The 13,923-nt window shown below is 42.3% G+C and overlaps 1 protein-coding gene across 2 annotated transcripts in view; it reads right to left on the bottom strand.

The window, feature by feature from the left end:
* The window catches only part of LOC144269920 (H(+)/Cl(-) exchange transporter 5), a 92,080-nt gene that overhangs the window by 38,169 nt on the left and 39,988 nt on the right, over nt 1-13,923 (bottom strand). For both annotated transcript variants that reach the window (XM_077825988.1, XM_077825987.1), the window contains exon 2: nt 13,423-13,575. In XM_077825988.1, coding sequence (XP_077682114.1) covers nt 13,423-13,558 — 136 coding nt within the window. In that variant the 5' untranslated portion in view covers nt 13,559-13,575. The remainder of the gene's footprint in view (nt 1-13,422; nt 13,576-13,923) is intronic.

The raw sequence follows: 13,923 nt of genomic DNA, 5'->3' as shown, positions 1-13,923 counted from the left end.
CAACAAAGGGGGTGTCTTTACATCAAGGAGAAACAAAAACAACTGTCACACAGAATGGCCTCCTCAAGGACTGAACTCAAAACCCTAGGTTTAGCAGGCCAATGCTCAACCCACTAAGCTATCCCTCCCTCTCGCATTTCAGGCAGGACTTCACGGAGAGAGGGAGGGAGGGGGGAGCAAATGAATACAAAACAAATCTGGTCTATTTCTTGTTTTGATCCACTCCATCTATCTTTTAGATCTTTGGCTGGCAGCAGACAGGGCAGAAGGACTGCTAGCCATCCTCATCTCCTGGCTGCTCGGCAGAAGATGGTACAATAGGACTCCCTGCAGGACTAAAGAGAGTGACCTGGTCGAGTCACTCCTAATGTAGCCCCTGCACCCATGTCTGCCCAGGCGCTCCTGACCAACGCGGCCAGGAGCACCTTGGACATGACGGTGACGGCTACCAGTCCTATTGCACCGTCTGCTGCCACAAGGCAATGGGTTGCTGCTGCCGTGTAGCAATGCAGTACCATGTCTGCCAGCACCCAGGAGACATACGGTGACAGTGAGCTGAGCGGGCTCCATGCTTGCCGTGGCATGGCGTCTGCACAGGTAACTCAGGAAAAAAGGCGCGAAACGATTGTCTGCCCTTGCTTTCACAGAGGGAGGGAGGGAAGGAACGGGGGCCTGCTGACATGTACCCAGAACCACCCGCGACAAAGTTTTTTGCCCCATCAGGCATTGGGATCTCAACCCAGAATTCCAATGGGCAGCGGAGACTGCGGGAACTGTGGGATAGCTACCCACAGTGCAACACTCCGGAAGTCGACGCTAGCCTCGGTACTGTGGAAGCACTCCGCCGAGTTAATGCACTTAATCCACTTAGAGCATTTTGTGTGGGGACACACACAATCGACTATTTAAAAACAATTTCTAAAAAACTGACTTCTATAAATTCGACCTAATTTCGTAGTGTAGACATACCCTTAGTCATCTCTTTTCCAAGCTAAAAAGTCCCAGTCTCTCTCCTAATACGGAAGCTGTTCCATGTCCCTAATCATTTTTGTTGCCCTTTTCTGAACCTTTTCCAATTCTAATATATCTTTTTTGAGATGGGGCGACCATATCTGCACACAGTTGGATACATTCTATTTCAGGAAGGTACTGTAGTTATATTCCCCAAACCACTGAAGAAACTCAGGGTGAAATCCTGGCCCTACTGTAGTCGATGGGAGTTTTGCCACTGATGTCTAAGGGGTCAGGATTTCACCCTTAGATACTGAATCAGACCAGAGATCCATCTAGTCCAGTGCCCTGTTTCCAGCAACAGCTAGCACCAGTTGCTTCAGAGGAAAGTGCAAGAAGACTTGCGAAAGGCCATTGATGAAATAATCTGCTTGCAGGGGAAATTTCTTCCTAACCCCCATTAGTATTTGGAACTTATTACCTGCAGCAGGACTTATATCCCTTTCAGAATTCCTTGCTATTATCATTCTGGAAATTCTTGTTATCCATATAAGCATCTCTCCGAAACTCTTGGGGGGCTCAAAATTTAACAGCAGCCCACCTTAAAGACCAATTTTCTCCCACTGAAAAGCGAGCAACCCTACAAACCATGGAAAAATCCCACCTTTCCTCCTCAGCAACCTAATACAGACCATCAAGGCAGTAGGGTTTTTTGTTTATTTGTTTTTGTTTTTTTAAGTGAACAGGCATGTCTGTGTCCCAAGTGCACTCATGTCACATCCTCAGATTTCCTACTCAAACACAGCATGATTGAATCACTATTCCAACAAGCTTATGAGAACAGAGCCAATAGACTAGTGTACAGCGACAGAGAGCTGCTGGCGTTTCACATGCAAACTAATGAATCAAACCAAAGCTACTAGATCTAGTTTCACATCTGGCATGGGCAACCTCATGCTGACTCATGTACCGATAAACAGAGCATAACACTGTCAGTGCATCCCCTTGGAAGACATCAAAGAAAAGCTGCATTCTACTGCCCTGTCCCAGGAGGCTGCAACAATCACCATTAGCCAAAGGGTTAAGATTAAAATCCACGTTGCTGTCTTCTGGATTCATCCAGCACTTAGGGAGGCAAGACGAATGGAGTATTAGAGGCAGACAGAAATATGTAGCATTCCAAATCTAACCCTCTCCATGCCAGGTTAGCACAGCTGCCAGGGTGCGAACAACAGCTTAGATTAATTAGACTTGCCACATGGTGTGAGAAACGCTGTTAGAATTTGGCACAACTGGATGAATGTGTCTGTGGGTTCTTCTGAAGAACAAATGTAGAAGTTACAGTTCAGGCATAACTTCACTGTCAGAGTGGGTAATCAAGGAGAATGTGGCTCATTTCTCTTTAGTCCTGGGCAAAAGTCCAAATTGGAAGTTACAGGATTCACTCAGGTCACAGAACTGCAGTCAGAGTAAATATATAATCACTGAATCACTTCTTGGTGACATAGCTAGTGCAGCATTAGAAACCTTAAATAGGACAAAGTAACAGATTTTCTGCCCTTTTGCAACCTGAGTGGTTAGTCAAAGTTTGGGGCTTTGTGGGTGGGAGTGGAAATTGGTGATTGCCAGGTATTTCGCTGATGCAGTTTTGCTTGTTTACAAAAGAACATGCAAAGTCCTGACTCTCTGAACACAGATGGAACTTAGGAGCAGGAAACAGCTTTGGGTATGTTGACACTAGAAATGTAAGTAGACCTACATTAAGTCGACTTGCAGCCACCGCAGTAATTACTGCAGTGGTGCAGGTCCATGCTCTCCTCCTTGGATCAGTGGTACGCGTCCTCACCAGGAGCGCTTCCACCGACCTAAGAAGGGCCATGTGGGGGAGCGGAGAGCCTGGTCTCTCAGCTCCACTGGCAACTCCCTGCTGGGAGCCCGGCTGCCACACAGGCTCTGGGGCTCCCATTTGGCTGCCCCCACCCCTGCTCCCCACCAGGAGCCAAGGGAAGCCACCCAAAGCTTCTCACCCCTGGGGATTAGGGTCCAGCTGCCCCTGCTTCTCAGCCCCAGCGCCCGCTCCCTGCTGGGAGCTGGGCAGCCTTGTCAATTTCACAGTTCACTGAAGGGGCTGGGGCTTCTGGCCCCAGCTCCCAGGCAGGGCTGCTGGGGGAAGCCACCAGGGAGAGGGGTCCAGCCGCCCAGCTCTCCAGGGGAGCTGGTTCTCTAGCAGCCAGGCTTTCTTGTCAATTTCACAGCAGCTCCTGCTGTGAAATGGACAAGACAGCTAAAAGCCAAGGTAAGGGATGCAGGGTCTACACAGACACTGTGTTGCCCTAACTACACTAAGATAAGCCTTACACTTCTCGTGGAGAAGTAGTTATTATGTCGGTGTAGTAGGGCACTTACATCCGCGGGAGGAAGGCTGTAGTGTAGACACTGACATAATTAAGTCGACATAAGCAGCCTTATGTCTTTTCAGCCTACATCCCAACCCAAAAAACTCCCTCAGTTTCTTCCAGAGCAGCCACATGCTTTCAGCTGTTCCTCCAGGCTCTCTCTCCCAGCCTGTTCTCAGTGTGTGTGTGTTCTCTCACACCTACCCATCTGGTCACTATACCCAGGCAAACAGTTTGCCCACCTGGTGCTAGTTTGGGGCAGATTATTAGACTTTGTTTTAGGTGTGGCCCCTGCCTCTTACGATGGATTTAAATGGAGGTCTCATTCACACATCTGCTTAAAGAGGTTTAACGCAACCCATAACAAGGTTTTGACCAGCTCATAACAGTATTCTACTTCTGAAACATTTTGAACTCAAGTTGTTTTGTTTTTTTCATCAAGATGTTTAGGCCTCAGATGTAAACTTGCCTTTAAAAACTGCTAGAAATGCCTTGTTCCAATTCAGTATTGCAAATTAAATAATAAATGTGATACTTAGTGTAGGTCCTACATATAACTAAAACGCCTCGGGGGGGTGGGGGGGAGAGAGAAAGGTGATTCCAGTGTTTTTATATGTATAAAAGAAAGGGGAAGGATGACCTAAAGCAGATATTTGGGATAAGTTCTTCACCATAGGAACTGCCATAGCAAAAAATCTCATTACTTGCCAATGTAATTTGCAATAGTAGACCCCTAAAAAGACATGTAGTATCAGAGAAGATACACCAGTTAGATTCTAAATTAAGAAGCTTTAAAACACAACAGTTCATCGCTTTACAGGCAGCCAGCACAGAGTTCAGGGTAAGTATATTATAATCACCACTGCTCGATTCCGAGCACGTTGCCGCATTCTCCACGATCTGCAAGTGGTTGTTTGCTAAGAGAGAGTTTCAATTATTAAGACTCCTAGCTCACAGAGGTATGTGCTGCTGTTGCAGTTTTAGAGGGTAGGTTATATACCTGGTGCCCAAACATCTTACTGTATTCCCAAACAAAAAAAATCCTGAATTCAGTGGACAAGCTAGTAAGGTTAACAATCACCAAAATATTTAAAATCCCCTCTTGGTGACTGCTTTATTTCTTTCCATGTTAACAACACAGTCCATATTTAAGAATTCTTATTGGTATCTTAGCACCTGATTTCCTGTAGCAATGGTTATACAAGAACCTAGGTAGTTTCATGAAAACCACATGCATTTATTAGTTATATGTTTCCCCAAATAATTATATTGATATATTATTGGTGGAATATATAAATAAATGCACATAGTTTCTATGCACAGATGTATTGTATGTGCTATCCTGGCCTAGAGTTAAAGTTGCTAAACTCCTCATTCCATCTACACAAGCTACAAAATGCTAGAAAATAAGCAGTTAAAAGTCATTCAATGCTCCAGTCAGGTCATGCCAAATGAGTGCTAACACCGCATTTATACCACATTAAGTGTCCTATATTTTCATGTTATATATACACATCCAAAACTAATATTAAAGATATACCTATGGAAGCTTCAATATTTCACTGTAAGTGATTGATCCCATTGAGCTTTCCTCATAGAAGCAGCCATGTTCCCATAAAACGATGAAACAGATGGAAAGTAAATTTTCTTATTAATTAAATAGGGAAGAGGACAACTGAGTACCCTTCCAGGCAAATTGCAAATATTTGCATAAACTTAGACAATTACTTTTACCATCCCCATTAACTCCGTACAAGGACCAACTGAGAACAAAACTGCATTTACCCACTTTCTCCTCCATAAATATTAAATACTTGCTGAATCTTGCTGCAGAAACAACTCAGTATTGAATGTTTCCTCCCTTTGAAACCTGTGGGAAAGAAACATTCCATTTCAGTTCTGCCTTTTCACAGCAACGTAACTGCCTTTCTGTTCTGTTTCATTGTTGTTTGCAGCGTCATCATACCTGTGTTGGTCCCAGAATATTAGAGAAACAAGGTGGGTGATGTAATATCTTTTTATTGGACCAACTTCTGCTGGTGAAAGAGAAGCCACTAACTGACAAAAGGTGCTAAAGCAACACTCAAGGAAGACAAGGCCATTGCAAAGAAGCTAACTGAGCTCTTCACATTGATCTTCAGTGCAGAGCATGCCACATCAGAGCTATTCTATTTAGGCGACAAATCCGAAGTACTGTCCCAAATATATGTGTCAATAAGAAGAGGGTTTTAGAACAACTGATTAAACTGAACAATAACAGCTCACCAGGACCAGATGCTATTCACCCAAGAGTTCTGAAGAAACTCATATTCGAAACTGCATAACTACTAACTGTGGCATGTAACCTATGTTACTGAAAACAGTCTCTGTACTAGATGACTGAAAGGTAGTTAATGTAATGCTAATTTTTAAAAAGGGCTCCACAGGCGATCCTGGAAACTACAGGCCGATAAGCTTAACTTCAGTACCAGACAAACTGGAAGAAACTATTGTAAAGAACAGAAGTATTTTCCACTGAATGTATCCAATGAAGTGATCTGTAGCTCACGAAAGCTTATGCTCAAATAAATTGGTTAGTCTCTAAGGTGCCACAAGTACTCCTCTTCTTTATGTCCAGGAAGAGTCAACACAGCTTTTGTAAAGGAAGTCATGCCACATCAGTCTATTACAATTCTTTGAGGGAGTCAATAAGCATGTGGATGAGAGTGATCCAGTCAATATAGTGTACTTGGATTTTCAGAAAGCCTTCGACAAGGTCCCTCATCAAAAGCTCTTAAGAAAATTACGTAGCCCTGGGATAAGAGGGAAGTTCCTCTCATGGATCAGTAACCGATTGAAAGATAGAAAACAAAAGGTAGGAATAAATTATCAGTTTTCACAATGGAGAGAAGTGAACAGCAAAGCCCCCACAGAGATCAGTACTGTTCAACGTAATTATTAATGATCTGAAAGAGGGAGTGAACAGTGAAGTGGCAAAGTTTGCAGGTAATACAAAATAATTAAAACAACAGAACGCCACTAGCTGTCACCTTCAGCCCCCAACTAAAACCCTCCAACGCATTATTAAGGATCTACAACCTATCCTGAAGGATGACCCAACACTCTCACAAATCTTGGGAGACAGGCCAGTCCTTGCCTACAGACAGCCCCCCAACCTGAAGCAAATACTCACCAACAACCACATACCACACAACAGAACCACTAACCCAGGAACTTATCCTTGCAACAAAGCCCGTTGCCAACTGTGCCCACATATCTATTCAGGGGACACCATCACAGGGCCTAATAACATCAGCTACACTATCAGAGGCTCGTTCACCTGCACATCCACCAATGTGATATATGTCATCATGTGCCAGCAATGCCCCTCTGCCATGTACATTGGTCAAACTGGACAGTCTCTACGTAAAAGAATAAATGGACACAAATCAGATGTCAAGAATTATAACATTCATAAACCAGTCAGAGAACACTTCAATCACTCAGGTCACGCAATTACAGACATGAAGATCACTATCTTACAACAAAAAAACTTCAAATCTAGACTCCAGCGAGAAACTGCTGAATTGGAATTCATTTGCAAATTGGATACTATTAATTTAGGCTTAAATAGAGACTGGAAGTGGCTAAGTCATTACGCAAGGTAGCCTATTTCCCCTTGTTTTTTCCTACCCCCCCCCCCCCACAGACGTTCTGGTTAAACTTGGATTTATGCTAGAAATGGCCCACCTTGATTATCATACACATTGTAAGGAGAGTGGTCAGTTTGGATGAGCTATTACCAGCAGGAGAGTGAGTTTGTGTGTGGGGGGGGGAGGGGGGGGGTGAGAAGACCTGGATTTCTGCTGGAAATGGCCCACCTTGATTATCATGCACATTGTAGGGAGAGTGGTCACTTTGGATAAGCTATTACCAGCAGGAGAGTGAGTTTGTGTGTGTGGTTTTTGGAAGGGGCGGGGGGGTGAGAAAACCTGGATTTGTGTTGGAAATGGCCCACCTTGATTATCATACACATTGTAAGGAGAGTGATCACTTTAGATAAGCTATTACCAGCAGGAGAGTGGGGTGGAAGGAGGTATTGTTTCATGGTCTCTGTGTATATAATGTCTTCTGCAGTTTCCACAGTATGCATCCGATGAAGTGAGCTGTAGCTCACGAAAGCTTATGCTCAAATAAATTGCTTAGTCTCTAAGGTGCCACAAGTACTCCTTTTCTTTCTAAGGATTCTGGTGGCACCTTAAAGACTAACAGATTTATTTAAGCATAAGCTTTCATGGGTAAAAACCCCACTTCTTCAGATGCACAAAAGCTTATGCTCAAATAAATCTGTTAGTCTTTAAGGTGCCACCAGACTCCTTGTTGTTTTTGTGGATACAGGCTAACACAGCTACCCCCAATACTTGTCACCATACGAAATAATTAAAGACAGTTAAGTCCAAAGGAGACTGAGGGACCTACAGAGGGATCTCACAGAACCAGGTGACTGGGCAACAAAATGAGACACAAGGCTATAACTTTGTTAGACACTAAAAATCATGGTCTTAATAAAGACACTGGATTTATGGGTTATTACAACGATCTTTAACCCACAAACCCCCCTTTTTGTGCTATGACTAGGGTGTGTTAACTGGCCACTTCACCTTGAATGGTCCCTTAACTACTTATGCTAAACTATCTGTTCAATCTTGTATTTAGCTGCGACACTCTGAGTACCTTTCCCAGACCTGAAGAAGAGCTCCGAGGAGCTCGAAAGCTTGTCTCTCTCACCAGCAGAAGGTGGTTCAATCAAAGATACTGCCTCACCCACCTTGTCTCTCTAATATCCTGGGACTGACATGGCTACAACTCCTCCTCAATGAGCAACAAAACTGGCAGATGAAATTCAACATTGATAAGTGCAAAGAAATGCAAACAGGAAAAACAATCCCAACTATACATATACAAAGGGTTTAAATTAGCAGTAATCACGCAAGAAAGAGATCTTGGGAATCAGCACAGATAGTTCTCTGAAAACAACTGCTCAACGGGCGGCAGCATTCTAAAAGGCTAACAGGATGTTAGCAACTATTAGGAAAGGGATAGCAATTGAGACAGAAAATATTGTAATTCCACTATATAAATCCATGGTACACTCACATCTTGAATACTGTGGCCAGATCTGGTCGCCCCAGCTCAAAAAAAATGTAGAAGAAATACAAAAGGTTCAGAGAAGGGCAACAAGGACTATCAAAGAAGGAGAGACTAAAAAGATGAGGGCTGTTCATCTGAAAGCAGTTGATTAAAGGCAGATATGAGAGGTCTAGAATAATGAATGGTGTGGAAAAAGTGATAGGGAAGTGCTATTTACCCTTTCACACAATACAAAAACCAGGGGTCACCCAATGAAATCAATAGGCAGCAGATTTAATACGAACAAGATGAAGATGAACAACACTACGTACAACTAACCTGTGGAACTCATTGCCACGGGATGTTGTGAAGGCCAAAAGCATAACTGGGTTCAAAAAAGAACTACAGAAGTTCATGGAGGATAGATCCATCAATGGCTATTAGCCAAGATGGTCAGGGACGCAACCCCACTCATGGGGAGACCCTAAACCTCTCTACCAGAAGCTGGGAAGGGAAGACACAGGTGGATCATTCTAGACTTGCCCTATTCAGCACACTCCCCATGAAGCTCTGGTACCAGTCACTGCCAGAGACAGGATACCGGGCAAGAATATATGATCTGGTCCAATATGGCAGCTCTTATGTTCTTCCAATTATAAGACTCTCAGTAAAATGGTAAGAGTTAACAACAATACAATTTTATCATTCTGAAGAATTTGGCTACCATCAAACATGAGGTCAGTGCAGACTGGATTCCATGAATTAAAAAAATGCTTATTTATTTAATAGGGAAGAAGTGCCCGACAGTGGGAAGAGTGAGGAAATCAAGGTCTAGATTATCTGACAGATGTAACAAAAAGCAGAACAAGGGGAGGTACTTCTGCTGCTGCCTGAAGATGGCCCTGTTACTAAATATCTTTCCTGTATCTACTATGCAGTTTACTTTTATGTACGGTTATCAAAATATCATAAGATTTCTCACCACACCCTTTGGACCTGTCTACACAAAAACAACACCACTTAGTTTGCAGCAGGCCAGGATTTAAATCCACCTCACATTAGCCTGCCATGCACTAAGTGTCCACATGGACCATTCTGTCTTGCATTAAAAGTTTCATAGCATACTTTAATGTGGTTTCCTGCCCAGTTCTAGAAGGGACATTAGCCAGGAAAAATCCCAAGGAATTTGGCCATACTGCTGTTTGGGTACCCAGACAGCTGCTCCATGAACTGGCTTTCTTTGGTTTTTTTTGTTTTTGTTTATTTATTAAGAGATCGAAGAAGAGAACACAATTTATCCACTTCCCCCTGTGCTGCCATACATTGGTACATGGGAGATGCACAACGGACAAAATGAGTTGAGGAAAGTATCAGCACACAGCGAAAACACCAGATACTGCTCAATCTGGGACACATGGAAGGAGAGGAAAAGGCTCGCTAAGAAAAACATTTTGGGAACATTAAAGGACATTTTAAAGTTAATCCCAAGCTCTAAGCAAATGTACATCTCAGTGACACCCTCTTTAAAGTGTTTCCATTAACCATCTATGGATCTCTTGTGTGGTTTTCCACCCAGTTGTGGTTTGTGTAAAAGCCAACTCCTTTAAGTGGGAAAAAAAAAAAAAAACCAGTAGTTACAGCTGACCATCTCTGTCTGTGTGCAGGAAAGCAAAGGGGAAAAAAGCCGCTCAGAATATTAATGCATCTCAAGCATTAAAATATTTTTATTCCTGCTACCTTCTTTTTTCTGAATTGGACCTAACTGGACAGAATATAATTGAGAGGCATTCAATTAGCTCTTCAAGAGGTAGTTAAAAAGAGTTACTCATTTTTGAAATCTGCTGAAATCCAAGTATTGCCATAGATGGAACAGCACCCCAGATATAAGAAAGAAGCAGTGTTTACAAGTCCATTGGCAAAATATGCTGGTCTGTAAATGTTAGTAATCAGTTAAAGGTACCTATAAATCCACAGCCAACCTTGGTAGAAAATTTTATATTTTAAAATTCTGTACACATTACCAAAAGTGCATCTAATATAGTCCTTAAAGCAAATTTGATAGCCTGAGTTTTTATTCCACGTCATTTTTGATGCTTTTGAAAACTGACATGTCTGGTAGTCTGACTCTCAAAAATAAAAGACAAAGTTACTGTATAGTGAGATATTATAGTTCTACACCAGTGGGTGAGATGAAGTCTATGCTGCATGATAAATGTGCATATCCACCTTGAAGGACAGTAACATGCTGTTACTTCACTGCGGTAAGTCGACAGCTGACGCTCTCCTGTCGACTCTGCCTGCGCCTCTCACCCCGGTGGAGTACCGGAGTCGATGGGAGAGCGCTCAATTTATCAGGTGTAGACTATATGCAATAAATCAACCCCCGCTGGATTTATCGCTGCCCATCGATCCAGCAGGTAATGTAGACAAACCCTAAGATCAGAAGGAACCACTGTAAAACACTGAGATCTACTGATGAAGAGTGTGATATAAGAGCTAGGTATTTATTTGTGGGGTAAGGAACTGGGGATTGAAGATTACAGAACAAGATTGAGAATATGGAAAATATAATGCCATCATATAAATTAATAGTACACCTTCTCCTGGAATTCTATTCTGATAATTCCAAGGATATGGCAGAATTAGGAAAGATTCAGAGAAGTGACAAGAATGATTAGAGACATTGAAATATTTATATGAAGAGTGCTTGAAAGAAATGGCATTGTTTACCTTAGTAAGGAGATAAGAGGAGCCATGATAAAAGTAAATAAAATAATGGACGGTACAGAGGTGGTGCATCAAACACTTTCTATTCTTCCAGTCTTGCAACAAAAATGAAGGGGCCATTCAATTAAATTAAAGGTGGCAAATTCAAAACATAAAATGGAATACTTTTTCACACAATGCATGGACTATAGAACTCATTGCCACTGTGTGTTAGAGACAAAGAATTTAGCAAGATTAAAAGATGGACTAAATATTTACATGGGAAACAAGAGTATCCAGAGTTATAGATAATACAAGTTTTGGAAGGAATGTAACATCTCATGCTTCAGAGTTTAAGTGTGTTAGGAATGATTTTGAAATCTTCATAGGGCAGATTACGCTACATCTGCCTACTGTGGGATTTTTAAACCTTCCCCTGAAACATCTGATGCTGGCCACTGTCGGACATAAGGTACTGGCTAGACAGTCCCTGGATCTAATCTAGTATGGCCAATCTTATGTCCCCGTGGAAGGAGGTAATGGAAAATATTTATGGTCTAAAAGGAAGACATGACTGGAAAAGTTTGGAAGTCACTGATCTAGACAATCCCTCTAGTCAGTATCAGTATGGTCCCTACAGTTGTATTCGAGTCCTTTGTTCAGCCCAGTTTTAAAAGATATCAGGAACGGGGATTGTACAAGCTAATAGATTTCCCTGTTCAGATATTTTCTGAAGAACTTAAATTTTCCTTGGCTCAGGCTCCCTACTCTTACTTACATCCCAGTCAACTATCCTTAACAATTCCTCTCCCTCCCTACCATTTTGCCCCTTTAAATACTTATAGGCCATTATACCCCATTTCCTTTAGCTTTTGATCAGTCAAGATATATTGAATTTGATCTTTCAAGTCTCTTCATCCACTTTATCATTTTTGTGGCTCTTCTCTAATTCCCCTCTAATTTGTGCACATCTTTTTGGTATGGAGGTCCCAAGAGGATTTTAAGTGCTCTCTCTAACAAGTCCCCTATAGACAGGATCCCTCTTCTCCTTGATCATTATTCCACATTCTATAAATCGATGAACCTCAAAACACCTTTATCTATTTACAGAAGTGGCTGCACTGTAGCAATGCAGACTACATGCAAACTCTTTCAAAGAGTCACTTCACCTTGGGTGAAAGGTACATTGTACTTATCAGTTGAACAAGATAGATGGGAACTTCCCAATTTTCAACATATACAGAACAGTAAACCAAAGCAGATGGCTTTGCTGATATTGAAGAGTGCCTCAAATATTAGCTGCATTTTAAAGAAGGGCTGCCAAGATCTTTGAATGGGGGCTGAACAATTATGAGTAATAGAGCTTCCGGGCCATAACTGTCCCAAGGATCATGTTTGCTTTTATTCATACACCAGGCTGCCTCAAGCCACCGATTAATTGCTTGCTTGCCCTGGTAACATGCGAAGTGCCTATAAAGGACTGTGGGGAGGCAACAAGTCCTTGAAGACACAGAAAAAGAGTGCAGGCTAATTTATTGTATATACGAAACAATCATGCAAACAGAAAAATATATTGAGAAGAGAAAATACTTTCCGCTGTATTCGCAAAAAGAAAAGGAGGACTTGTGGCACCTTAGTGACTAACCAATTTATTTGAGCATAAGCTTTCGTGAGCTACAGCTCACTTCATCGGATGCATCCACTCTAAGGTGCCACAAGGACTCCTTTTCTTTTTGCAAATACAGACTAACACGGCTGTTACTCTGAAACCTTTCCCCTGTATGACAATTTACTACATGTGCACAGCCAGGATTAGATCATTTACTGTGATGGGGAGATGCCCTGGCTTCTTTCCCACAAATAGTCACTAGTCTACCTTCTGTAGTCTATCTTACCTTCTCTTTTAAAGAAACACTCGGCTACTTCTACTTTGTGCTGCACCTAAGTCCTAATTCAATCACTGTTTACTTATAGTGACAGAAGCCAATGGAAGCAGGTGAGTGCACACTTGGCTGCTATATGGTACTCCAGCAGCCTGTACAGAAAGCCACCCAGATGAAAATACTGCAGTGTAGAGAATTGTGCTGAGGTCACAATAGGAGTGTGACAGCAAAGCATATGGCCCTTACACAACAACCTGGCCACTCCATCAAGAAACCGGCTCTTGCGACAGTCAAACGAAGTAGTACACATTAACCTGAAATCTACATAAAGATTGTAGTGATGAAGAATTTAATGGAGATGGCAACATGAGCATTACCTCCCAACATCTCTCTATCCAGCGGGGGATCATCATCTGTGATGGAGAAATCCAGAGCTCCTCCTGCTATCTCCACCATGTCTTCATCACTGGTGCTGCTCTGGAAACTCCCTCGCCGAAAGCCTTTATTATTCATGGCTACAGCCTCTGAACCTAGAATGGAAGGGAAAACAAAGATAGTTTCTATAGTATAAGGTTGAAGACACCAATGTGTACACCTACATGCCACAGTAATTGATGTTTGACTATGTGCTAATCCAGTCTGACTAGCTGAATGGAATAAAATGGTAGACCTAGTATCCTACACACAGGAAGGGAGGTAACAGATTTATTTTTTCAGTATGGCAAGCCTACATGAAGTATGACAGCTCCTTGTTCTAGCCCAGGGACCTGACTGGATTTTCCACATTTACAAGCTGTTGTTCCTGTGATATATTCCATGCTATCATATGGGCCATAAACAGTGATTTAGTTACATAAAATAAGAGGACAGCATTTCAA

Source organism: Eretmochelys imbricata, chromosome 9 (assembly GCF_965152235.1).
Source record: "Eretmochelys imbricata isolate rEreImb1 chromosome 9, rEreImb1.hap1, whole genome shotgun sequence".
Classification (NCBI taxonomy): domain Eukaryota; kingdom Metazoa; phylum Chordata; order Testudines; family Cheloniidae; genus Eretmochelys; species Eretmochelys imbricata.
Note: the sequence above shows the minus strand (reverse complement) of the source record. Positions and strands in the feature narration are given on the sequence as shown.